Source organism: Anser anser (assembly GCF_964211835.1).
Source record: "Anser anser genome assembly, chromosome: 1".
Lineage (NCBI taxonomy): Eukaryota > Metazoa > Chordata > Aves > Anseriformes > Anatidae > Anser > Anser anser.
In genome coordinates, this window is record NC_139720.1 from 119,730,533 (window position 1) to 119,757,030 (window position 26,498).

The 26,498-nt window shown below is 35.0% G+C and overlaps 1 protein-coding gene across 7 annotated transcripts in view; it reads left to right on the forward strand.

The window, feature by feature from the left end:
- The window catches only part of CASK (calcium/calmodulin dependent serine protein kinase), a 219,842-nt gene that overhangs the window by 181,691 nt on the left and 11,653 nt on the right, over positions 1 to 26,498 (forward strand). For 3 of the 7 annotated variants that reach the window (XM_083821114.1, XM_083821115.1, XM_083821120.1), the window contains 10 exons: positions 1,288 to 1,476; positions 2,007 to 2,085; positions 5,317 to 5,402; positions 7,236 to 7,304; positions 13,129 to 13,197; positions 14,560 to 14,595; positions 17,424 to 17,620; positions 18,868 to 18,983; positions 23,789 to 23,869; positions 23,958 to 24,038. In XM_083821114.1, coding sequence (XP_083677240.1) covers positions 1,288 to 1,476; positions 2,007 to 2,085; positions 5,317 to 5,402; positions 7,236 to 7,304; positions 13,129 to 13,197; positions 14,560 to 14,595; positions 17,424 to 17,620; positions 18,868 to 18,983; positions 23,789 to 23,869; positions 23,958 to 24,038 — 1,003 coding nt within the window. The remainder of the gene's footprint in view (positions 1 to 1,287; positions 1,477 to 2,006; positions 2,086 to 5,316; positions 5,403 to 7,235; positions 7,305 to 13,128; positions 13,198 to 14,559; positions 14,596 to 17,423; positions 17,621 to 18,867; positions 18,984 to 23,788; positions 23,870 to 23,957; positions 24,039 to 26,498) is intronic. The other 4 variants (XM_083821117.1, XM_083821118.1, XM_083821116.1 and 1 more) reach the window with 3 other exon arrangements.

Below are 26,498 nucleotides of genomic sequence, written 5' to 3' on the forward strand. Positions count from 1 at the left end.
TAATAATATTATTATAATATTTAATATAATATTAATTAATTAATATTTAATATTATTATAATATATTATATTATAATAATATAAATATATAATATATATTAAATATATAGTTAATATATATATTAACTATATATATAACATATCGACCTAACTGCAATGATGACTTATATGTCTACTGTATATTGTAAGAACTTAGGTTGGATTTATCAATCCTTCTCTGAGAAGCCCAGCCATTTGATTACAAAGGTGGGAGCTTTCTCTGTTTGATCCTTGATGAGTTAATACAGGAGTAGTACAAGCATGTTCACATATAAATCGTATTTAGTTTTTGGTCAGAAGCAATTTGTCTGTAATATACTTATTGATAAGAGTTGAATGCAAGTATGAAATGGTTATGCTCCAGGGCTCTTAAAGATACCCTGGGGAAAAGTGAAATATAATATCATTAAAAAGTCTGGTACTGTTGAATACTGCTTTTGCAAATGTTTACACTTTGTCCAACTTTCATCTTACAATAATGTGTTACACTTTTAACAGCTATACAGGCTTCATTCATGTCTTCGCCCTAGCTTAGAGTACTTGCACAGTCAGTAATTCTGCTTACCAAATATATTGAAATATATTTAATCAATTATGTATTGTACCATTCTTTGCATCAGGAAAGAAAGCAAAATTAATGAAGCAGTATTTGAGCAGTTTGTTGGTTTAGATTTTAACTTTCATCAAGTATTTTGAACTCAGTGCAGTTGTACTGGGGCCATGCTGTAGGAGAAGGAGAGTATGGAAGTGCTTAAGCTAGTAAACAAACAAACAAAGTCTTTCATTCAGTACTGATCCACAGTCTGTCTTTATTATAATAAATACCATGGGATCTGGATACCTTTTCATTTTTGTAAGGTAATTATTATGGAACAGTTTGCTTAAAAAAATAGCTTCCTAATTCTGTGTCTAGGCACATAAACAATAATGACTTAATTCTGATACCTTGCAGGTGCTGAGAAGATGGGGGAGAGGGAAGCAACCTCATTTTCATTGTGGTATCTACAGTAGAAAATTATGTTTACTCGTGTAGATTTTAAAGTCTGGGTTTGTGGATATGCATTTGCAGTCTGATAAAGTTTATCTTAGACTCCTTTCAGAGAAAAGTCCCTGTATAGAAAGTGAGGTAGAAATACCTTGAGTTTCCTCTAATGTCTGGAGAGCCTCAAAAGTATTTATATGGAATGTGCTGAAGAGCAACAGAGATGGTGGAAAATGATGCTATTTTGTTGCTGTAATCTCCTCTAGGCCTTACTTCAAACTCATGATGTAGTGGCACATGAAGTTTACAGTGATGAAGCGCTGAGAGTTACACCTCCTCCCACCTCTCCATACTTAAACGGAGATTCTCCAGAAAGCGCCAACGGTGACATGGATATGGAGAATGTAACACGAGTTCGACTGGTGCAGTTCCAGAAGAACACAGATGAACCAATGGTATGGGGAGAACCTCGTTGCTTGTTTTGCTTGACTCTATGCTGGAAAAGACCAGTATTATATTGAATTCAGTGAAAGGTTTTGCACTTTGAAGTTGCGAGTATAGATGGAATAGTTCAGCAGCCATTGTATATCCTTACCTTCCTATATATATCCTTCAGTTAAAATGCTGTGCATGTATTCGTATTGCAGTAGTACCTCTGTAGCTGGTTTTGTTTTAAAATAAACTTGTAGTAGTTGTTACTAGATTAGGCTTTAAAATGTAAAACTGAACTGGACAATCTCTACTTGAATATAAAATTACATTTTTAACAAACCAGAATCTTATATGCTGATTTATGAAATTATTGCATCTTCATCTTATAAATAGCATCTGTTTTCATTGCTCATATTTAAATGAGTCGCAAAGTTTTTTACCTTAAAATTTATACTCTGCCTTCAGGGTTTTAGGAACATTGACTGTTCTTAACCATTCAAGAGTCACACTGCTGAATGTTTTATCTTAGGAGTATAAACACTTCTTTTTCTAGGGAATCACTTTAAAAATGAATGAGCTGAACCATTGCATTGTGGCAAGAATTATGCACGGAGGAATGATTCACCGGCAAGGTAATCATGTGTCATAAATGGTTCTGCTTTCAAAAAAGATTTAGATCATTTTGTACAAACTGTGTAACAGCACATATTCCTCATTTTGATTGATACTATTCCATAGTTGTCAACCCCTATCTAGATGGAGTCCTGTTAACTGCGTTTAACAGCTTTCACTTGTAGATGTCTGCTTGTGTTGTGAGATGAGGGCCCATTATGTTTCATTTAGGCCATAATTAGAGGAATGGGGTTATAGCTCACTGAGAGACTGAAATGCTATTTATTTCTGAAGCCAAACTTATTTAATTCTATGTTTAAAAATAAAAATCCTTAGACTGGTTACAATACTTTTCCTTGCAAAAATGGAGGAGCCTTGTTCAACAAAAAAATTAAGCTTCTCCATGTATTTTCATGCAATTCTTGAAGATCAATGTACTTTTGATTTTGAGGCTTATAAAAAGAATTTATGAAATAAAAGCATCCTTAGTGCCTACAACATGAATCTTTATTTTCAGTTTTCATTATGCTAGCAAAACCTGCAAGCATACATATTTTCTCATCTCCAATCTACTACTTTTTTCCAGGTTTTGTGAACAGATCAGGTGTAAAAAATAATTATTAGCTGGATTTTGTCCAACTTTAAACAGATAACCTTCCCTGCTAGGTTATTAGCTGCAAGCTAGGTTCACACCTTTAAAGGGGTTACTTTAGTTTTTTCCAGTTTGCTGTCTTTTGCTTTTTATAAACAGAAAAATTTACATAATTTGTCAGACCAGAGTTCCTTCAAGCCTACTGTTTTATTTCAAAAGAAGCTAGGAACAGGTAATTAGGAAAACAAAGCATGAAACAAGGAAAGTGTAAAGCAATTTTTTCCCTGATATTTTCACTTTTTAGTTACACAATGCCTTTTATTTCTGAAAATGTGGGAAATGTAATATATTCTATATGTACTTCAGCTAACTAAGGTAGCTCTTCTGTGGACATAGGTTTAAGTGGAATTGAACCATTCTTCAGTGTTTCTGTAGTATTCTCATCTTTTTTTAGTGTTTCTAATCTTCTTAGTGCTCTAGGTGCCTCTTCACTTCCTTATGTCATTTAACTGCCTGAATTTAGAATATTTTTACTGAATAGAACAACACAAATGTCACTGGGTAATGATCTTGAGTACATGTCTTTGAATCCTGTAGACAAGGTCTGTGGCTTTTGTTTGTTTGTTTGTTTTTAATGTTACTGTTTCTGCTATCTCTGCTTGCTATATGGAGAACTGCCAGGCAGTAACAGCAATGACTAGGTAACAGATCTACTGGGAGGGTTACAGGAGCTATATAATTTCAGGTCTAGCACTATTAAGCACAAACTGCTCAATTCACAAGCAAAATAGTAGCGGCTGTGAAGTCTGCTTCCATCTGTATGCCAGCTGTATCTAGTCCTGTTGTTTATAGCTTATTCAAAAGATGGGAAAGATGAATTAGGAAGATAGGCTTGTAAAGATACCGTCTACTTCCACCTTCAAGAGGATCCAACTCAGTGAAAAGCAAACAACAGTTTAAGTTATTCAAAATTGTCTTTTGGTTGACTTGTCTGCATTTTTTAGGATAAGTAAATGAATTGTATCTTAGATCTCAGGCTTTTGATTTTGTCTTGGTTTTCACCTTTGTGTCTGTGCTGTAACTTAGCTCTGTCATCCATTCACTTTCTGTCTAGACCCCGTCATGTTGTAAATACTGTTTTCAGAGGATCTGACAGTGGCAGCTCTTTGTGTTGTAACCCAAATGTGTTTTTTTTCTCCTGCTGATTGTCTGGTTTGGGGTTATACATGCAAAAAAGTGAATTCATTATTAAAATGTATTTAAGAAGAGGACTCAATGTGTCATTTAAAAAAAAAATAGGATTTCCAAAGAAGGAAGAGGACTTACTGGCTTCCCCTTTAGCCACTCTGGAAAAACAGTAGTTGTACATTGTCAGTGCTGCATTCTCAAAATGACTTAATAGCCCTGGTAAGGTTTATTCAGTTCTAACAAAATGCAGGTGATGCCTTGGTGAAAACACAACGGTACGTTCACAGTCACTCAGTTTCCAAGTAACAGAATTTTCTTCTGGCTACGAAACACGTTTCTGGTTAGGGTCCCCAGGAATTTGTTCTGTCTTCTCTGTAATAGGGTAGGCGTTCCCATACTTCTGTGGAGAGCAAAAGCACACACTTCCTAAAACTGTCTTCACTCTGGCTTGCAAAGACAAAGAAGGAAACCATTTACTCTAGAAGTACATCCATTCTTTGTTATTATAGATGCATGCGTTATACAGCAGTAAGTCATGGGTAGATTAAGTTCTGAGTAAACATAGCACAGTCAGTAGAAAAGGAACCAAAATTAGATGGTTAAGCATGTGTGTCATGGGAGCCACAAATGGTATGGAAGACTAATTATTCATAAATGTCAAGAATACTCTTTTCTGACAAGAATATATATGAAGAGTAAGAAGTTCCTGCACATACCATAGAAGTTTTTATGGAAAACTGCTAGAAAATTGAGTAGGTTTGAACGACTCAAGTCTAAAACTGTCATCTAAAAGAGCCTCTTAAGTTGCTTCTAATCCTGAGGATAATTAATTCATTTGGTGCCACCTCGCTGTTTATCTTTTGTAGGGTCTTAGAGACACGTTGTGGCATGCCATTCCCATCTCAGCTTCAGCAAGTCAGTTTATGACTTGTCTGAGCTAAGTAGATGTTTGTTTCATCAAATGAGATTGTAGGTAGTCACACCAATCATCTAGATTCAAGTTGAAGTCAAGTGTACATACAGAAAATTCATACTGTAGTTGTGACAAATCCAAATCAGAGGAATGAAAAAATACAGCAGTCTGACAGATAAAATTAAGACTATGTCCAGAAGCCAGACTGCATTAAGTAGTCATCTGATAAAATGCTGGAATGTCTCTGCGGAACATATCCAGCCAACTAGTTGCAGGGGACTTTCTGTTCAATGTGTGAGTTTTTGAAGTGTACCTGTAAGGGAACTGATGTTTTTCCTAGTAACTATAAAAGGTTCCTGGGCATCTCATGCTGGTATATTGACTGCAGTCTCAAAGAGATTCTAATGCATCACTACCAAAGTCCTTTTATGAATCTTGCCAAAAAACTTATTTTAACATGGTTTCATATTTATGCCTTTGTATGAATATCATTACTGTCTTACAATTCACAGTTTGTGTGAGTAATTGTGGTGATTGTGTGTTTTGTTGATTCTACAGGTACGCTACATGTAGGTGATGAAATACGAGAAATAAACGGAATCAGTGTGGCAAATCAGACTGTAGAACAACTACAAAAAATGCTTGTAAGTGCCTGAAATCTTTCTCACGTTCTTTATGAAATTGTCTGTCGTGCTTTGACAAAATTTTCCATAACTGCATTGCAACTTCCCCTTTTTCTTCTATTCTTGATGGCCACCAGGTGCCTGTAATGCAAAAGCTATGTGTTCAGCTGTTACAGGACTCTGCAAGCTCTTTCCTCTTTTTTTTTTCTAGTGTCTTTTTTGCACATTATGCCCAGGAATGGTAGAAGACACCTCCATGTGTCATTTTATTTATTCTGTTTAGTCCCACAGAAAGATCACTGACACCCAGCTTCCTGCAAGATGTATATCTGATCAGCTCTTAAAAGATATTGAGTGGTGGAGATTCCCCAAACTCTCTGGGCAGTTACTGTGTAACTCTTCTACATTTTAGAAAGATTTTTTCTGATGTCTAAGTCTCCTTTGTTGAAATGCAAGAATCTTCTCTTGTCTCTTGCAGATATGACAGAAAAAAAATGCTTTCCTCCTAGTATTTATCCCAAATCAGTCTATAAAGATCATGCCTTTATTTTAGATATTCAGTCTAAACCAATTGCAGTCACTGAGTATACTATGAAAGAAAATAAAGTTCTCGTGACTGTTAGTATGGTTGCAATACAAATACAGAGACAATAAATCATAGAATGATCCAGGTTGGAATAACCTTGGGAGGTCTCCAGTCCAGTCTCCTGTTCAAATCAGGGTCAGCACTGAATTCAGCCCAAGGCCAGACAAATCTGGTCAGACCTTGAAAATTTCCAAGGGACAGATTTGACAGGACAGGTGCCTCTTTTGGCAAACAGTTCCAATACTTAATTGTAATACAGAAAAAATGTAGCTGGACCATCCCTTATTTCAACTTAGAACTCTTGTGACTTACAGTTATTGAAGTTACAAAGAAAAAAGTATGTTGAGCTCAAATAGTCTGGCTTTTTGGAGGAAAATGGTATCTTGGGCCTTGCTAGTAGTCAGTTTGATATTCCATAACACAATTTTTTCTGCATGCAACCCTGATCTTGGATGATAATCACTATTCCTCTTGTTGTGTCCAAAACCAAATAGACAAGCTTAAGTAAATCCAGGCAAACAGTATTTTGTAGGCTTACGAAATAGCCAGACAGAGAGAGAAGGAAAAACTCCAAGAACATTTGAAGTGATCTGGTTACCTTTCTGCCCAGATCCAAGTTCTGCAGTTGTCAGCCATGTGGTGGCACTTATATTTTAACTGTTTTTTAAGAAAAAAAATACAAAAATGAAAATACGTTGCCATAGTCTAGTGCTGTTCTACAGTTACTTCTTGTTATGAATATTCTTACAATGTAGCAAATGCAAACTGTCAGACCCCCATCTTCTATTTTGATGAAAGACTATTTCTTACATTTCTGCCTTTAATGAAGTGACACGCAGCTTTTTCAGAAACTGTGAATATGCTTTCATTAACATGTATGATGAAAGAAGAAAATATCACTTTTATAGCAAAGACTGTGTAGATCACAAGCATATAGCTAGAAAAAAAAGATTGACATCCGTGAATTTCTCTCCTGAAAATACAGCTGTATGTTCTAGACATTCAAAAACTGGTCAGGTGAACTAACTGCTGATGCATGTTTATCTTTTTAGGTTAATGAGAGATGATCTAAATGTTCATTTGTGAGTGAAATGACAAATTTGCTGCAGCATTTTAGCTTTTCTGAATACTTACTTCAGGAAAATCTACAGCTGCTCTCAGACTATGATGATTTCCTATCTAACATTAGTGATTTGGAGATTTTATATTAAGCATCTTTAATGAAGATGCTTAATATATATAATGAAGATGCTTTTCTCTTGTTACAGAGGGAAATGCGTGGAAGTATCACCTTTAAGATTGTGCCAAGTTATCGTACGCAATCTTCATCCTGTGAGGTAATGTATTTAATGAACCATCCCATTTCTTCCTCAGTCCTGTAACTAACTGCCTGCTGATGGCTGAATGTTACTGCTTTCTGGGAAATTGTTTCTGCCTGTCCTGTTAGATCACGCACACCAATTTTACAACAAAGATAACGGAACACGAGTAGGTCCCACCTACCTACTCAGCCCTGCCTTCATATTCATCCCATCAGCACCTTAACTAACTCTTTACAGCCTATATAAACAAAAATAAATAAATAAATAAAATAGGAGAGGGCATCCTCAACTTACGCATTTAGGAAGCCCCTTTAAAAATTACAATTTAAACACATTCTCCAGGAAGTCTATTAAAGTTCCTAAGCTGAGGAGCTGTCCTCCTTTTTTAGGTATGAAACGTTATTTTGCTGCTTTGGGCTGTTAAGGGTTAATTGAAGAATCTGTTTCTGTATAACCCTGTTGAGGTAAATTTGTGATGGTTGTCTGTAACAGTTACATGTGGCTCAATATTATGTTTCCATGCTAAAATGGTATTTGCCATTACAGAAGAAAAACAGATTTGGAGTTCAATTCTTGTTGAACTAGAAACTTGGTGTTATGGTTTTTGCACAGTAGCATTGTTTAATTCCCTTTTGCTCACAAAATTATGTTCCAGATTGCAATTGAAGGGAATTAAATTCTAGAAAATGGCTACTTGAGAGTTACAGTTCCAATTTAAGTGTACAGATGGCATATGCACTATGTAGATGATGCCAGTCTTTCTGTGCCACATGCTTAATTGCACAAACAGTTCCCAAATTAGAATTCCAAGAGTGAAATCACAATCCCTGTTGAAGTCAAATACCTTAACCTAATTAGAGCTGTGATTTCACCCTAATTGTTTTTGTGTCTCAGCAGATGCTAGAACATATAGAAGCTGCTATTGTGATTGTCAGAACAATCTGTTTGGGTAAAAAAAAAAAAATACTGCTTTTTGGTTGCCTTCTGTTCTAGAAGTCAACAAGAACTAACAGGTTTTAGAGACTAGGCGTTTGGCAAATTTTCACCTGTAAGGTATAAATATGAAGCAAAAGTTCTTCATGAGATACAAAGGCTTTAAAAAAACACTCGAACAGAAATTCTAGAGTGTGCTGATACATTTATGTATCAACTAATTTGCTGTAAATAGCTGTAATAATAGAAGATATCTCACTTCCAAATATTGAAACACAGAAACTGCTGAAACTATATACCTCCTGGGAAGATGATTATTTGGTGAAAATTAAATTCAGCATGCAACTTTAATACCATTAGATGTAATTTTAGTAGTAGTAGGTCATTTCTTTTCCTTAGCTTTCTGTATTTAGGTTCTTCATGACTTTATTTCACAGAAGAGAGGAAAGGAATCATACCTTTCATTGCACAAAACAGCAGAACTGAAATGTGTGATCAAAGACAAACAAAAATAGCATGACAATTTATCACACTTTGTGGCATTTTGCTTCACATAATCAGAGGTAACTGAGTCTATTTCACCTCTTTGGTCACATCTATGACTTTGGCTAGTGCTCTGACAGTTAGAAGTGTTCATAAAAAGCCAACATTTTCAAGTTATCGTATTAAATCACCTCTAGTCCTTTGGTACAGAGAGAATTTCTTTCACAGGATTTTTCAGGGTTGTAATTCAGATGAGGAATCATATTCTTTACCGTTGACACAGACTAAAAATAGACGTTGAATGATATTACTAGGACTCTCCAGCAAGATAAGTTCAGAGATGTTGGGTCTTCACCAGTAGTACTAGTTAAGATATTTTTGGCAGTATTTTGGACATTTCTAGAAAGTTATGTTGTTGATTTTTCCTGCCCACTCTTAGTTGTAGACTGATGCTGACAGAGTAGTTTTACCAGACGAATGTAAAATAGAATCAGTAATTGTTTTGGGTTTGTTTTGCTTTGTTTTGTTTTTAAGATTCTTACCATGATCACATCATTGGGATGCAAAATACCTTGTTAATTTTGAATAAGCAGAACTAAACAGTAGTATAATCAGATGTAATGTGCATATATGCTCTTTTATATAAAAGCTGTCTATATGCCTTTATAATACAAAGGTATATAGGGGTTGTTTTTGAGAAGAAGCTATTTATCAAATAGCAGAGATTTACATCCTACTTTCCTGTAGTTGATGAGTGTTGTGGTGGTGTTTTCTAAATATTTAACCAATTTTGCATATTTAGGGAAGTCTTGTCCTTATAGTAGGTGACAGATTTCAGTGTCCCTAGGCAGTTTTCAAAATCTTGACTGAATAATTTCGAGTTGTTTAGGGATTCCTGGCTTCTACTGCATTTGTGCCTTCCATTCCATTCCCAAGCCTTCTATTTAATGGAGTAGACTTTGCTCAGAAACACAGTACTATGAGTTCCCTTGTAGAAAATCTTGATCCAGTTGTTCTAATGTAAGAACACCTTCTTAGGCTTTGGCATGGTATGTGGACCAAGTTACGAAGATATCTAGATGACACAGTGGTCAGGATGTTGTGTTTTCTGCTTCAGATACCCAGAAAATTGCAGACTTCTGTTTATACAAATGTGAACTTAAGCAATTATTACAACACATTCTTAGAATGGCTGGTGGCTGTATATGCTCTTTGTACATTTAAGCTAGTACTTTATCCAACTGAGAAAGCATTTTGCTCTAGCAACATTTGCATTCTTACTTTGTACTTAAAAAACTTCTGAACTTTTTATAGTGTTAGATATGTAAGAATAGTAAGGGAAGGGTATTTTTGTTTGTATTGTTTTTTAAACAAAGAGCTTTCCTTATAAGCAACACCCTTTGTTTCAGATTGTCTTGTGAAATACTTCAGTGGTTTCATTAAGAAGAAAAGCCTTTATATATGTGAGGTTTTAAAAATATATTGATAATAATCATTGATTTACATATTTAGCCTTTTAATGTTTCCATTGGTGCTATACTCTTAAACTTTTTTATATTTGTGTTAGAAATGCTTCCAGAAAGATTCTGTGATCAAAACTGGAATTGAAATGTATTTGCAGATTTTTTTGAAAGTCTTGTTTTTTGTGGATATGGCAACACTGTCATTAATGTAGCTGTTTTTGTCAGCATCTAATTTGATTGGGCCATATCTAGGAGATGTAATTGACTTCTGCTATAGGATTGTGTCTGACACTTTGGTTTGTAATTCAGAATCCACCCATAACAACAAGGAATCAATGGGAAACTCATTTTGCCATCATTTGGAAATGATTGTGGTTGTTTCCTCTAAGGCTTCAGCTGTGATGCATGAACTAAAGAGCAATGATCCAAAAGAGTACCATTTTGTTATTTGGTTTGTGGCTAGACAAAATTGGAAAGCCTAGACATTCAAGTAATACTGAAATCTCATTTCTACACTACGCAGAATCATTGGTTCCTCCAAGTGTTTTTCTGCTCTTATCCCTAGAAGAACAAGGAATTTCTCTGATTTAGTGGAGGAACAAACTCACAACCAAAGATGAAGTATTCTAGTCCAGGTCTAAGCAGTCCTAGCTTTCTACAAAGATCTCTCTGCTCATTGACTTGTCTCATTAGACTGTGCATAATACATTCTTTCTCTTAACTTTTGAGACTGGTATTTTTGGAAAGAAAGATCAGGTCCCTGGGAAATTAAGAATCTAAATGCCTTTGAAAATGTGGCCAAATTAACTAAATCCTTAAATATTGTACATATGTTTGATGTATAACTTCTTACAATTAGTACTGAAATCACCAATAGCACTGAAAATGTGTGTTTTCCTCAATATGTTGTGACAAGCATTTGCTTTGAGTAGTGTTCTGCTGAGAATTGTTGGAGGAATAAAATCAAAATATTTTCAAAACAAGAAAATTTCCTTAAAGGGAGAAGCCTTCAAGAGAGGCCAGAAATAGCATCATTCTTCACATTGCTCTAAACTTGTTATTCTCCAAATGACCTGGGTGCCTGCATAACTTTACAAAGCTTTCCCTAGCCAAACCATCACTGGACTAGTAGTCATAACAAACTAGGTTTAAAAACAAAAACAAACAAACAAAACAAGACAACGAAAAGTAAATTTCATCCTTCATCGCTTCTTGAAAGTGAGAGAAATTGGCACAGCCAGAGTTGCTGAGCAAGCATTAAGATCTGCCTATGAAAGAAGGAAGTTGCTACTTTTTTATTTGGAAAGAAGAACCTCCTAGCTGCTATTTAATTATGAAGGTGGTACTAATATGCAATACACAAAAAAGGACTACTGGTTCCTTTACGCATTTTTTTCCAATAATGAGTAGCTTATTTGGTCTCATTCGAACATTTGAAACTTGTTATGCTGGAGTGATTTTGTAAATATAATTAGAACTGATTTCCTCCAGTTTGTTATGTGTTGCAAACAATTTCGAGAGCCAAATGAGCATTATGTTCGTGTGCATGTAGCAGGAGTACAGACCTACATATGCAATGATATTACAGTGGTAATAATTTCAGATTTGTCCTCAACTGTGTTAAAATCAAAGCAAACATCTAGATAACTATATATGGAACTTTCTGAAATCCTATGCAATGACTCCAAAAGAAGTGTAGAAGTTCTAAATGAATTTGTTGCACATCAAGTATGAAGGCAACAAGAGTTTTTTGATATTTTATAATAGCTGTGGGTGGTATCACATAATGAATAAAAGTTAGAGAATATTCATAGAGGATCTTTGCGTGGTTAATACTGTTGCATGAACAGTTAAGCACCAATTCTGTTTTTTAATCTGCTCACAAAAGGCACTCATATTGATAAAATGTGACGGGGTAACTGTGTTCTTTGAAAACTGTTTTACCCCTTTTATGCCTTTTATGTACTATCCTTGATGTTACATGAAGTTACCAAACATTTCTAAATTGACCTTTGATATGGAATATTGTATTCCAAAATTCCTTGGGGCTATTTTTTTGAGGGGATTTTTATTTTTTCACAATGCGTGAGTGAATTATTTGATTTCCTGAAGAGATGGCTAGTTAAACTCAATGATCTGATATTACGGAATTAAGGACTAGGTGATCAAAATGGCATGAGAAAAAGATTACTCAGCAAGTAACTTTCTTATCTCTGCAAAACCCAGCCAGAAAGTCCTGTTATCCTTTCTGTAGAATTTCTGCATCTGCTGTCTTGTCACTGAAGTGTAGGACTACACTGGTAGTGTGACTCAAGAAAGGTGGCTTTTTTAAATGATGTATTTTAGCAAAGTCTAATGTTTTTAAGCCCGTAAGACTGTTGGAAGGAAAAAATAATTTTAAAAAGCAATATGATATAAAATGGATGAGGAAAGAGAAGAGTATCCAACTTTCTGCTCCTGTATTAGCAGCAGTGTCTTTGAGACACTACAGAGATACATCTTAACAAGTAGAAGGTGGTCAACGTTAGAAGAAGTAGAAGGTGACCTCTACATGGCTGAAAAAATTTAGAAGCTTCTTTAAAATGGAATATTTGCCTTGTTGTAGTTCAAGTATGCAGCATATAACTTCCAGGTAGTTACCTTTAGCAAAGGCACCAATATGGCTAATGTCCTTTAGTGTTGTCAACCATAGAAGATTTGAGAGTTAACAGATTTTCAGCTGTTTGACTGCTGAGGCAACATAAAAATAGTTTTTACCTAGGACACATCAAAATGTCAAACCTGAATTTCAAGCTATGAACAAACTTTTCAAATTTACAGAGTTTGTAGTGTGGAAACTTTCACGGATGAAGCAGCTACACGAGTGGTTATAAGGCTGTGGATGTAACTGTTCTTTTAAAAATATATCTGTGTTCCTGTGATAGTGTTGTGTTGTTAATGAACCTTGTGTCTTATTTCAGAGAGATTCCCCCTCTACATCCAGACAGTCCCCAGCTAATGGCCATAGCAGCACTAACAATTCTGTTTCGGTAAGATTTCCAGTTCCACACAGAGAAAGTGTGAAAGTTTTGTTGGTGCTCATCTGCCATTACTGTTATACTTATTGTGTGGTCAGTGGAAAATTTTGTCCTGCTGATAGAACCTAGGTTATTGCATATGTAACTCCCCATTTTTGTTTTCTAAGAGTTTTTTCCGACATACTCTCCTCATTAAAAGCCATATAGTGAGTTAAATGTTAATAACTGTAATGTGACACTTCAGTCATCCTTAAATCATTGTTAGCAGTTTCCTCAAAACTAAGCAAAGGTTTCAAGTGGAAGTCTTATTTCCATCCTAAACTTTGGAAGCAGTGTTTGAAGAAAGAATAACTGTGCAGTTAATACTTCGAGACCTTGTAGATTCCTTAAGCTTTGTGTTTTGAGAGACCTCTGGAATGTGTACTGGTTTCCGCTATCTGAGTTAACGAATTGGTGTGCCCTCTGCTGTTGTGGTACGTGCACATACTTTGTGAAATACGAGCCTTGCCTTGGATATGAAAAGCAAAAGGAAGTGGCTTTAAACTGCACTACAAACCAAGCTATTATCATCACATCTTTAACACAAAGTACTTCCTGTTTCGTATGTATTCAGGTAGAAAGGCGCTGTTGATCTCCTGTTTTGCTAATGTATGGTAATGTTAAAATTTGTGTTGTTTACCGTTTGTCATTGTTTGGACCAATGTAGTAACTGTACATGCAAGTTCCTTCAGTAAGAGTGCTGTCGATATCATGAGTCATGGGACTACCTAAAAAAAAATCCTAATTAACTACTCCTTTAACTATTAAAAAATACATATACACCATTACAATTGAGAAATGATTTGCCACAAGGTAAAGTACATCTAATTAATACAATAAAAAATAATGATGTGGATGAAAAAAATTAAGAATTTTTTGTGAATTAAATCAAATTTGTAATATGATTAATAGTTATAGTCTTACTCTTTGGCATAATTTGTCACATGATACATTTTTAATAATACAATTTTTAGTATTTATTATAGCCAACATTCTCTTTTAAAAATAATATGAGGTATTAAGTGGAAAAAGGCATTCACATAAAGAGCCTCTTTCACTTGATGGTGCTTTTGTGTTGAAGATGCTGAATCGTATATTAAAAAGCACATTCTCTATCTGCTTAAACTATTTACCTGCTTTCTTCAGCTTGCTGCTAAACAGCCTGGGTTTGATTTTTCTTTAAGAAAAAAGTATTTTTTAAATGGGTCAATGCTTTATACTTTTGTCTGACTTACCATTTTACTGTAATGTAGTATGAATCACTAACAAATGGTGTTGTATACGCTTAAAAAGTAAAATGAAAATTTCTTCTCCTGGGTTGGCTTTATTCTGCAGGACTTGCCATCGACAACACAACCAAAAGGACGACAGGTGAATAGATATCCTCCATGGGAATTTATAAATTTAGCTGCTAGTGAACATCCCTGCTTATCTTTTTCCCCTCATATTCTGTATGTGCTGAACTAAAACATTTAAGCTTGGAAAATTTGTTCCTTTTTTTTTCCATTTTTCTTTTTAACTCATTTGTTTGTGGCTAATTCAAAGTAGCATTTTTCATGTGTCCATATATGCAAGAGTAACAAATTCATTGTAAATTTAACTTGAGATGTTGTTTTTATTCAGAATGCATTAATAGACTTGCTGTTGTGCAGTCAAGTAGTCGCCTGTACAGATTTTCATCTTAGACGAAAATATTATAGTTTAGCTGAAATGGAGACTAGTAGTACAAGTGTGTAATACTCTAAAACATTGTACAGACAAAGCTTCTAAAGCTTCTTGATTTGATTTATAACTAGTTATTAACATTAACAAAGCTCTTCAAAGAAGTACAGTAAGTACAATTTCTATTAAGCGCTGGTAGGTCTGAAGATAGCCTCTTATTTTCAGTCTCAAGTCCAGATCCTGAGCTTCGTAACTTTAACCTGACAAATGTACGTGTCCTTGTAGACCAAAGGTCTTCCATCCAGAGAACCTCAAGAATGCCCTTAAGGGCTCTGCAGATGATTCCCAATGATTCCCTTTGCAATTTTAAGATATTTTTTTTTAACTGCGACCTCCAAACCAACACGCAGCATCAAGGGATTTGTGGTTCATCTTCAATAACTGCTCCATTTAACCTTTCCAGAATATGCCTCTGAATCTTTAACTGTGGACTCAAAGGGTTTTTTATAATAATTCTTGCAATTCCATTCAAAAGAGTCAATGGACCTCATAGTCTGTTGCCTTTGAAAATCTTTTTGTATTACTGTCAGGTTGTGTTGGCTGGAATGGTTATTACAAGAATAGATTGTTCTTGCTTCATTTCCCATTTTTAAAGCTTACAGCTTGGTTCTTTCAACTTTCAGTTGTCTTCTGAAGTTTCAGGCTGTGTGAATGTAGTTCTGAAGAGGCTTTGTGACAGACCTTCCGAGCTGTTGTGTTAGGTTTTGTTTTTCCTCTCATGACGTATTTTTCCCAGGAGAAAAGAGTGTGTTCAGGACAATATCAGAATAATACCAGAATCAGTGTGTCCCTCATACTCGCACCATTTATAGTTACCCTTTTTTTTTTCAGGATTCTTTTCCCATTGACCCAGCATATTTTTTCTGGTAGCTTGTCATCCTTGAGACAGTAAGGGCTTGGATAATAGATACACTGGTATAAATAAGGAAGTGCATAATGTTCCATGAACAGACAGTATTGTCTTTGGGTGTAGATTTTGTAGATACTGTCTTAAACTGCAACAGGGACGTGAAAAGCAAGGAAAAGTTTCTAGATGGTAAAAATACTGGTCACTTTTCTAGACCTATATTAACTTAGGGTAAAGTAAAACAAGGAAATAGTTCAATACTGACTACCTCAGAGTAAGCCAGTTACTAAGTAAGAGTACTTGGTTTTAAAATATCCTATTTTTCAGGTGAAAAAAAGAACTTGGGTTGCTTATCTAAAGTCACACATTCACTACCCAGCAGAACAAGGGTCAGATTAGGAATATTACAAGTTGAGTTCTGCATTGGTGTTACCATCAGTTGCTAACTCTAAATAGATAAAAATGCATCAGGTACACGATAGTAGTGATGAGTCATTTTAAGTTAATTTATTCGTATGTTGGATTGCAGACTGGATTTCTACAGAAATAAACTTTTTTAAGTGCCTCGAACAGTACTAAGATTGCATAGCTACAGCTTTTTAAGCAGAGTTGAAAAGTGTTTGTTGCAGTTTAAATGAAGGATATTACTTTGCAATGTAAAACTTTTTTTTTTTTTAATCTAGTCATCCCGAGTAAGGAAATCGGCAGCAGAGTATACATGGCTGTCTGAGTCACTGTAGGATGTGTTTGAATTTCATAAACTGCAGAAATTATCCAATTACCCATCTTGGGCGTGACATTTAATTCTGGTTTTAAGATCTTTGGATGCATCAGGGCTGTAATTAGCAATGAAAACTAGAGATAGCTTTTATAGCTTTTATTTTGTAGGATTGGGGCCTCCCTAACACACAAAGCAGGGATTTATATATTATTTTAAACTGTGAAGTCAAAATCCAAATTTCTTCTGTTAATGTTGCTTAGAAAATACTTTACTCCAGTCATTATATGGGACAATTCATTTATATAGGATTAGACTTTTGCTAAAAACCCTATACAGAGAATTTGTAGATTCCACCCAACTAACTATATGTGATAGGCCCAACAGTGGATTTCCTCTTTAATCTTAAAAAAAAAGTACTAAATTTTCAGTCTAAATACTAATGATCAGTAATGTAGCCTAAGTCCTTTATGTAGTCAAGTAATATTTCTTGTCATACACATTTTAAAACATATCATGGAACTTCAGTTGGAAGGTGCAGTGCAGTTCAAGTCATAAGCCTTTGGTCTATAATGATTTACGATAGTTAATGTTGATTTGAAGGATCCTATCAGTTTATTATAGATCTACAGAAAGTATTCAGAAGCGTACATGTGCTCAATTTTGCTGTTCACGTTTTACAGTATGTACAAGACACGAGCTTTCAAAATAACGTCATATGTCTCCATTGTTTGCTGATATTTTTTTCTGTTCCATTTTCAACTATCACTTATGCTTTTGCCCTTCTGTTTCTTCCTTTGCTTGTTGCAAGCAGTATATGTAGCTACATGCACAGATCAAGTTTTCATCTGTTTCTCTTAATACTGTACCAGTAATAATATGGCAGTGTCTTTTATAAACTCTTCTTTATAGATATATGTCAGAGCACAATTTGAATATGATCCAGCAAAGGATGACCTCATTCCTTGCAAAGAAGCTGGCATCAGATTCCGAGTTGGTGATATTATCCAAATCATTAGCAAAGATGATCACAACTGGTGGCAGGGTAAACTGGAGAACTCCAAAAATGGTACTGCAGGTCTTATTCCTTCTCCTGAACTTCAAGAATGGTATGACTTAAGTTTTCCATAAAAATGAATTTAGCTTTGCTTGCATTTTTGTCTTTCATGCTTGTCATTGTTGTATAGCTAATTTTTGTGTAATCTTTCCTTCTTTTGAAAAAAAAAAAAGTATATTGCCTCAGTTTCTGTGGCATTGATTTTTTTTCTCATATATGCTTAAGAGTTGGTTGAAATATCATATGTGTTATATTAGAAAAATAAGTACATGGTTTAATAACTTTTAGTAACTTTAAAACTTGTGCTTTCTGATATATTTTAGAAAAACAGGACTGGAGTTTACATACAAATTGTTTATATAAGGTGGTCAAATCTATTTCTCTTTTAGGCTCTAAACACTGTTGTCATTGGTACTGTTGACATGCAAGTTCTGCAGGAATAAGGTTGTAGCTAGCAATCAAGCATCACTGTGGGAATTTGGGGGTTTTCTTCCCTTTTCCTTTTTCATGTGAAAGCCAAACAGCAGAAAGAAATCACAGTGCAGAGAATCCTGAACAGATTAAACAAGCAGCAATGGCACCCAGTTCCACAAAAGCAATGCAGAGCCTTTAAACAACTTCCTGCAGAACCTGTTTAGTAAACGTTTTAAATATATCAGTACAAACTCTGGCAAGCAGGTCCTGGAGCATGAGTGTTAACAGCCAAGTTTATTAGTGTGGATAATCCAGCCCAAAATATTTCACAGGTGTTCTATATAAAGAATTAGAGTGCTGTAAAGGGGTTTAACAGCACCTGTACCACCTGTACTGGCTAAGGGAGATTTTGCTAAAAGAGAAACAGAGGCAGGCAGCCATTTCACCGAATCTGGAGAGCTCCCTTGCAAGCCCTGATATACTAGTGTACACTAGAATAGGAACACATGCAATATTTCATCCTAAAGGTCATCCTTAGGACATTTCCACAACACAAGAAGATTTGCCCTGAACTTTAGACCATAGTGGCCTTTCTAGACTTTGGTCTTCCAGTCTAGTCTGCTGCAGTGGTCTTCAACCATTTCAGTAGCTACCTTTCCTCCCATGCTCCCTTGATCTGTGATCTCTAATGATCTACCAGTAAGAACATTCTGTATATCAAAATGTATTAGTATATAAGTGCGTTTAAGTCATTAAAAATAAAAGTTTGGAAAAATGTTACTGTACTCTTGTGCTATTAAACAATCTTATTTTTCTAATTCATCATGCATGGCTTTTAAAAAATACAGTTATTACAACAATTTTTCTTTCTACTGCATATGCCAGGCGAGTTGCTTGTATTGCCATGGAGAAGACCAAACAGGAGCAACAGGCCAGCTGTACTTGGTTTGGAAAGAAAAAAAAGCAGTACAAAGACAAATATTTGGCAAAGCACAATGCAGGTATGAAAAAAAAATGCAAGTATCTTTAAGAGGTTAAAATCTTTACAATCTAAACCTCGCCATTAATTGTTTAGCTGGCGCTGTTATTTTAACCTAAACAGTCACTTACAAAAATACAAATAAAGTTTTAATTATGCCAACAACACTCTGCTTGTTCTTTGCTGTTTAAACATATAGCTGAATCAGTTAGAGGCAAGCTGCAACAAAATAAATGTATCATAATATAGCCTAGTATGGACTTACATTGTCTTGGATGTTATATTTAAAGAAGCACTAGAAACCAACAGGATATCAATTTTACAATCTGGTACTGTGCTGTCCAATACAGAAGACTTTCAGTAGCATTCTTGTTAGCGTGTGTTTACGGTTATAGATTATATATGTAAAAACATGATGAAGGTGCTTTACAGCTGCAATCATAATAGGAACCACTATATATATATATATATATATATATAAAATAGGAACCACGTGTAGTCAGCCTCTTATTTTACAGCTACCAAATTGAACAAACTGTGGAAGTTTTTCTCTTTGCAGTGATTTCTGCCTGAATCCTGAGATTTGGATTTCTGTCTAGACTGCTGAAAATTTGATTTGTTTTGAAAATAATACAAGTCTGTATTTTACATTTCTCTTTATGTGTACAATCTTTGTGCAGTATCAGAGCTCATAATACATCAGTACTACACAACCTACGTCAACTTAAAAGCCATTTGAAAATAAAGTCTAGGAAAGTCAAAGAACCGTAATTATCATTTATACTGCTTAACTCACAGCCACATTTAAGATGTTCACAGTTAAATACAAAGTTACTTGTTAGTCTGAAACCTGTATTGTATTGTCTCTAAATATTTAATTATGACTCAAGTAGGGACTGAAAGCTTTAACTTGTTTCCTTTCTTTTGCTGGTTTGCCATTCTGGTTGTTCTAATGCTTCCACTTCACTGCAGTAACAGTAAACCACGTTTTACTAATTATGACCTTAACAAAAACTGTTGAGAATAAACTAAGATTTTGCCACCTGAACTCTTTGAGAATATCAGCTTTAAAGTATTACTAATTGTGCCCAGCATACATTTTCACAGCATGCTACTCCCTTCAGTTGCGCCAGTATAACTTTGCATGGCTGTGCTGTCAACGGGACTAACTGAAGAACAACCCAACAAAAGCCACTTTTTTTCTTTAGGACAGTTAGATTTCTTATTACAGTTCACAGTGCAGCTACATAGTTAATAACATCAGTGTGACTAAGTATGGCACGATACAGAGGAATAAGCAAAGGAAAGAGGATGGTCAAAGAAGGAGCAGACAATACAACGAGCTAGTTTTGCTCCTGAATACCTAGTATCAATTAAATCCCTGGCAAAGAAAGGTAACCTAAACTTCCCCGTCTTGATTTAGGGGGCACATTTTGGAGAAGGTTGACAGCACTTGGTTACACGATTTGACCCCCTTAGTGCTTGCCACTGCCAATACTTGTAGACACTTATCATCAAAGCACAAGGTTTACCAAAAATAAGAATTATTAACATATAAAATTATTATTTTCAAAATATAATCTGACACTTCCCCTTCCCCCTAAGTAGTCAAAAATTTAACAAAAGCACAAACCGGAATCAGTATTTCTCTCAGAAACGTGTATTGATCATGGTGTCCTTCAGGTAATAAAGGTGATGCCAGTAATATTCCAGGGAATGACGAAAAATGTAGGATATTAAGAGGTTCACTGAAATGCTATGATGCTATTATGTATTTGTTAAGTTTAACTAAGATAGTACTGAATTTACATTCTCTAAAATACTGTATAACGAATGGTATTGTTAATCAGAAATATTACAACACTGCTTTTTGCAGGTTTCCGGTGTGTCTGTCTCAGAATTAAAAACATCTCCTGTTCTATCCAAAATAAGTATAATGAATTTGGAACTGAGAAGTCTAATCCAGATGTCATAATCTGGCTTGTAGAAGAAAGTAGAATTTATTTCTCGTATAGCTTAGTATAAAGTTAAATCATTTAGCACTATGCAATCTGTTTGGACTTTTCTGTTACTTCTGTCTCAGGGAACAGACTGAACAGGGGTGCCGGGAAATGAGCTACTAAAACAACTCATAGTCAGCTAAGATCAGTGCGTGGGTCTAGCTAATAACTTAAGAGCTAAGATTTTGTTGTGGTATGTTGGGATATTACTGGAACTAGAAATTTGATTATTCTGCCAATCAGACATAGTTTATGAAGTCAGAAGGAGAATATTTCAGTTACTTTTTATAAATAAAAGCAAAGATATTCTCCTTTACAAGAAAAATTGGCCATCACATTTTTCTTTTCTCCATACTTGATATTAGAATATTTTGTCCTTTGAGAGACATCTTCATAGTCATACATCTTATCATAGTAAAGTCTATTTGGAACCAAAGCCCACAGGAAAAAAAAAAAATGTTTTTTTGAGTATTAGGTTCACTGACATGTATATAAATGCTCTAGAGTTATGCCTCAGTGATAACTTTTTTTTTTAATTTATTTTACTGAAATGTTGATGCAAGACTCCATAAGAGAACACTCTTCAAAACACTAGAACTGTGCTTCATATTATGCATAATGTAGAAAATTGCCAAGCTTTTATAAACTATGTTTATCATTTCTTAATGTGATTTATTTGCCTTGTGTTTAGACTATTGCATGGTAAAGTTTATTTTGTGCATATACTTTTTATTTTACTAATATATTACAAGCCATATCTCAATGACCCCTGTACATTTTTCATGCTGTCTTACTCCCAATGGCCTCTGTGCATGTAAGTAACCTGTCAAGTGACAATGCCTCTTTATTTGCTTCTTACTGTTTCCTTTCAAGAACTCCTTTTCTTTATTAGCTAGTAACACAGAAGCATTGAAAGTTCAGTCTTTAAATGTGTCCTGTATTCCTCATATCTTGTGTGTATTTTAAAAATAATCATTTTTCTTTTGTGTTTGAAAACCCTACAATCATTAGGTAATTCCATGTAGACTGAGACATATCTTCTCCATGCTACTAATTTTGATGAAGGCATTAATCTGTATCATTTCTGTTGTTTGCTCCCATTGTTTGTATCTAACATAATGTGGTTTTGTTCAAGAAGAAAATAAAGGATTGATTTTTTTTTTATTCTTATTTTTAATGGGGAAAAATATTTTTCCCAGTACATCTTTAGAATGGTAATACTACAATGGTTAGAATGGTAAAACTGTTTAACATGTTGTAGATCTTTAGATATTGCTGCTATGAAATGAAATATTAGTTAATTTAAATTATGCAAAGTTGTAAAAATGAAGAATTCCGTATTTGTAGGATTGTGGAAAAGAATAAAAATATTACTAACTTCTTGCTTGTATTACCCTGTAATATTTGGGGAAAGGTTGAAAGAGATTTTTCTTCATGATAAAATTCAAAATGCTTCAAATGGACTTAGGAAGTTTTCAAATCCAAATCTTTTCATAGGCCTTAAAAATTTGAGTAGGTCAGTTGACTAATTTGTACTTTGACCAAATTAAATTAGTTGTACTTTTTCTATGGGGTAAAAACACTGCCATTGAATTTTAAAATCTGCCCTATAACAAGAAATATGTTAAGTAAACCCTTTGCTGCTTTGACTGGGACTTTAGTACAAAGAACGTGTGCTTTCTGGTAGGCCCTAGAGTCGGAATGCCACCTGCTCTTGGTGGTTGGCAACTTCTGGAGCAAGCGAACTAAAGCCCCTGCCCTTGCCTTCTTACCTAAGGGGTTTGGGGCAGGGAGGGAAGAGATATTCCATATATCTAGATTCTTCCTTAAAAGACGGACAGGATATTGTTCAGGTGAATACACCACCTTAGGACTTGGAAACACTCACAGATGTCATAGTTCAGATGCAGTCTCTCCTCCCTATTTTCACAGCACGCACAAATGAGCTGAAGACTCTTGCTAGTTATTATGTTCACAGTTGCTCGTTGCTGTAATCTTTATAAATACAGTTAGCTGCCTCCCGGTTTATTCATTAGAATTCTTCAAAAATAGGCACAAATGTTGTGTTATTGGGCAGAGTAAGAAGCTGTTTTTAATGAACAAAACTTGACTTGTCGATCATTACAAACCTTGGCAATTGACAATAGATTGATAGGCAGATGAAATTCATTCACTGCAGTTGAATTTTTTTCTGAAATAATACTTTTACAATTTTTCCCTAAATATGGTGGAGGTTCTTTTATGTAATGCCATCACTTTTTGTTAAGATTTTTCATTCTGTCACAAGTTTTAAAAGCATGTCAGTTTAACTAGCACGTCTGTTTAAAGAGAACTCTAATTACAATTAATGTGGTCGCTGTTTTGAAGAAGAAATACCACAAAGAATTAACAGTATTTTCTATGCATTTCTCAAAGTTCTTGTTAAACATGATTATGAAAGTATCCCTATCTTTAGTGTAAATAGATGTTCTCATATTGTATTCATGTTGGTCACTGTCTACAGATTTTTCTTTAGTATTGCTATTTCTTAGGAATGCAAACGTGAATGGCATGCCATTTTAGCTGATTTTTGTGGTCTGCTGAATACTGCATGAAAGGACATGCAAATTTTGCTGAGCATTTCAGTAGCTGTGTTATTGCTTTTTAACAGTTTTTTTAATGAACACTTTTCTTAAAATTGCATAGTGAAATGGTTTTATTTTCCATAACACATTACTTTGTATTGTAAATCTAACACTTGCTAAAATGATCATTTGTAGCACAATTAGTTATCACCCTTAATATGCCTTTTTTTCTTATCCCTCTGGGGGTCTCTTTTCTGTTTTAGTGTTTGATCAATTAGATCTCGTCACATATGAAGAAGTAGTAAAACTGCCAGCATTCAAAAGGAAAACACTAGTCTTACTAGGTAATTTTGAATTATTCTGAATATAACAGCATAGTTTTGAACCCGTTATGGTAGAAAATGTATAATTAATTTTTGTGTTGTGGATTAGGTGCACATGGTGTTGGAAGACGACACATAAAAAACACACTCATCACAAAACACCCGGACAGATTTGCTTACCCCATTCCTCGTAAGTAGCAATGTTCAATGTAGTGCAAAAATTATATGTAGCATCCTTGTCATGTACCCGTTGTAGTACATCGTACGTATGTTCATTTCTACTGAGATTAATCTTCTGTTAAAGATGGATGAACTGTGATAAGATTGGATATGTTTCTTGTTTTGTTTTTTCAGAGAGAGGGGTAGTAAGTAATACCACTTCTACACTGAATGTTTCTTAGTATTCATAACACTTATTAAGTCTACTTTTCTCTACCCCAAACATTTGCTAACTTAGAAGGAAAACTAAAACATTTTACATTTTTCTATTCTAATTTTACATTAACAGCTTATTTAAGGCTGAAATAGCCATGAGATTAAAAACTGTATAATTCCCATGAGAAGAAAAATAAACTAGATTTAGAGGAAACTTTTAGTGTCTACCTTATCTAACTGTCTTTAATTACTTTTCACGGTGTAGCCCTGAGGACTGGTATTATATTAAAATAATTTGAAGTTCCCAGAGATGACAATAAGAAAAATAAAATGTAATTAACTTAACAGCTCACGAAATGGGTTGTTACCAAGAGAATAGGGACGTTTTCCCTTCACAACAATCTCCACCAGTACCATGGCAGGAACTGCGTATCCTACTGCATGATTTGTTGGAGATGCACCTTTTTTCCTCAAGCACAGGCATTCTGAAACAAGACCACCCATCAGCTAAATCTGTCCAGTCTGTTTCAGGCTGACTTCAGAAACCGTAGGAAGTATAAGAACCCAGATGTATTCTCCATTACAAAGAACTAAAGTAATAAGTGTATTGCCCTGGCGAGGCAGAAGCTGAACTAGTTCTTTTCTCACCTATACCATGAGGACCATACCTTAGATTGTCTGCATTAGGTTTCTGCTCTGTGGAAGCATGTGACTTGCATCCCTGATTATATAAGAAAACTGAAAAGGCTAAACCAGGAATCAGGATGCATTTTAGGTGTTTAAGCATCAGTATTATGTTTAGAGATGTGTTTTACATCATTTAACCTGCAGCCCTACTCCAGAGGAACAGTGGTCTCTGTTAACTCCTGTGTCATATCTGATCAGACTATATAGGTGTATCTAATTTAAGGCAGATTTAGGACATTTAATATAATATTTTATTCTGGTGTTTAGGGACCTAAGTTAATCCCTTATTTTAGGTATCTGAAATAAATCATGTGAAATGTACCACACACTTTAAGTATTAGGGAAACCTGACCTATATTTCAGCTGACTCTAGATAATTGAAATTATTCTCTCAAACTCTCAGAGATGAATTTTTACTTCATTTTCTCTATTCTTTCAAAAAATCATGGTGAGAGTAGGTAGCTTCTAAGACAGGCTTCAAGTTGGGTGTAGAGTTTTGTGTCATGCTTTATGATCTAGCTACTGAAAACTTGATCTTAAAGGTCAAAAGGTTATGTCACACACAGTGGTAGTTAATTAAATAGATTAGTAGGCCAGGTCTCTTACCACATAGGTTTGCAGAAGCAATACATTTGTAGCTTTTGTCTCTTGACCACAAGCAGTCAGGCTCTCACCTACTTTTAAGACTTACATATTCACATTCAGAAGAAGAAAACCACATAAGTGAAAAAAAATACAGAAATGTTTTTACAAAAGAAGAGTATTTGGGGGGAAATTTAGGAGAGTACTCTAATTCCAGTAGACCTATGACAGCATTGAGTATTATAGTGATATTATAGGTTTTCTATAATCCGTTGTTCTTGAATTCCTTAAAATAACTGTGATCTATAATACTAATGTTTCTATAGAAATTTTATCTTCAATTACACTAACATTGCTATCTAATCCATAAAATAGTAATAGACATTTAATAATGGAACAGGAGTTCAATTTTTGAACACCTTGGCTGAAATTATGATAAGGCTGTTGGGTCATATGAGATTAGATTGTGAAGAGATGTGGTGTTTCAACTGCGGTGTCACCAGCATAAATGTGACAGTGGAAAAATATGAAAGGAAATCAGTTTGTCAGAGAATATTAGGAGAGGCAAGTGGCTCTAAGTGTGCCTGTGGGGAAAAGAGGAGCAGATGGCCTACAGAATCACAGAATGTTTGAGGTCCCTACATCTGGAGCTCACCTGCTCCAACCCCCTGATCAAGCAGGGACACTGCTTGATGCCCAAGACCATGTCCAGATGGCTTTTGAAGGATCTCCAAGGAGAGAGACTCCACAACCACTTTAAGCAACCTCTGCTACTACCCTGTCACCCACACAGTAAAGAAGTGCTTCGTGATGTTCAGACAGAGCCTTCTTGTGTTCCAGTTTATGCCCATTGCCTCTTGTCCTGTCACTGTGCACCACTGAGTAGAGGCTGGCTCTGTCTTCACACCTTCCCCTTAGATATTTGTGTTCATTGATGAGAACCCCCAAGCCTTGTCTTCTCCAGGCTGAACAATCCCAGGTCTCTAAGCCTTCCCTTATAGAAGAG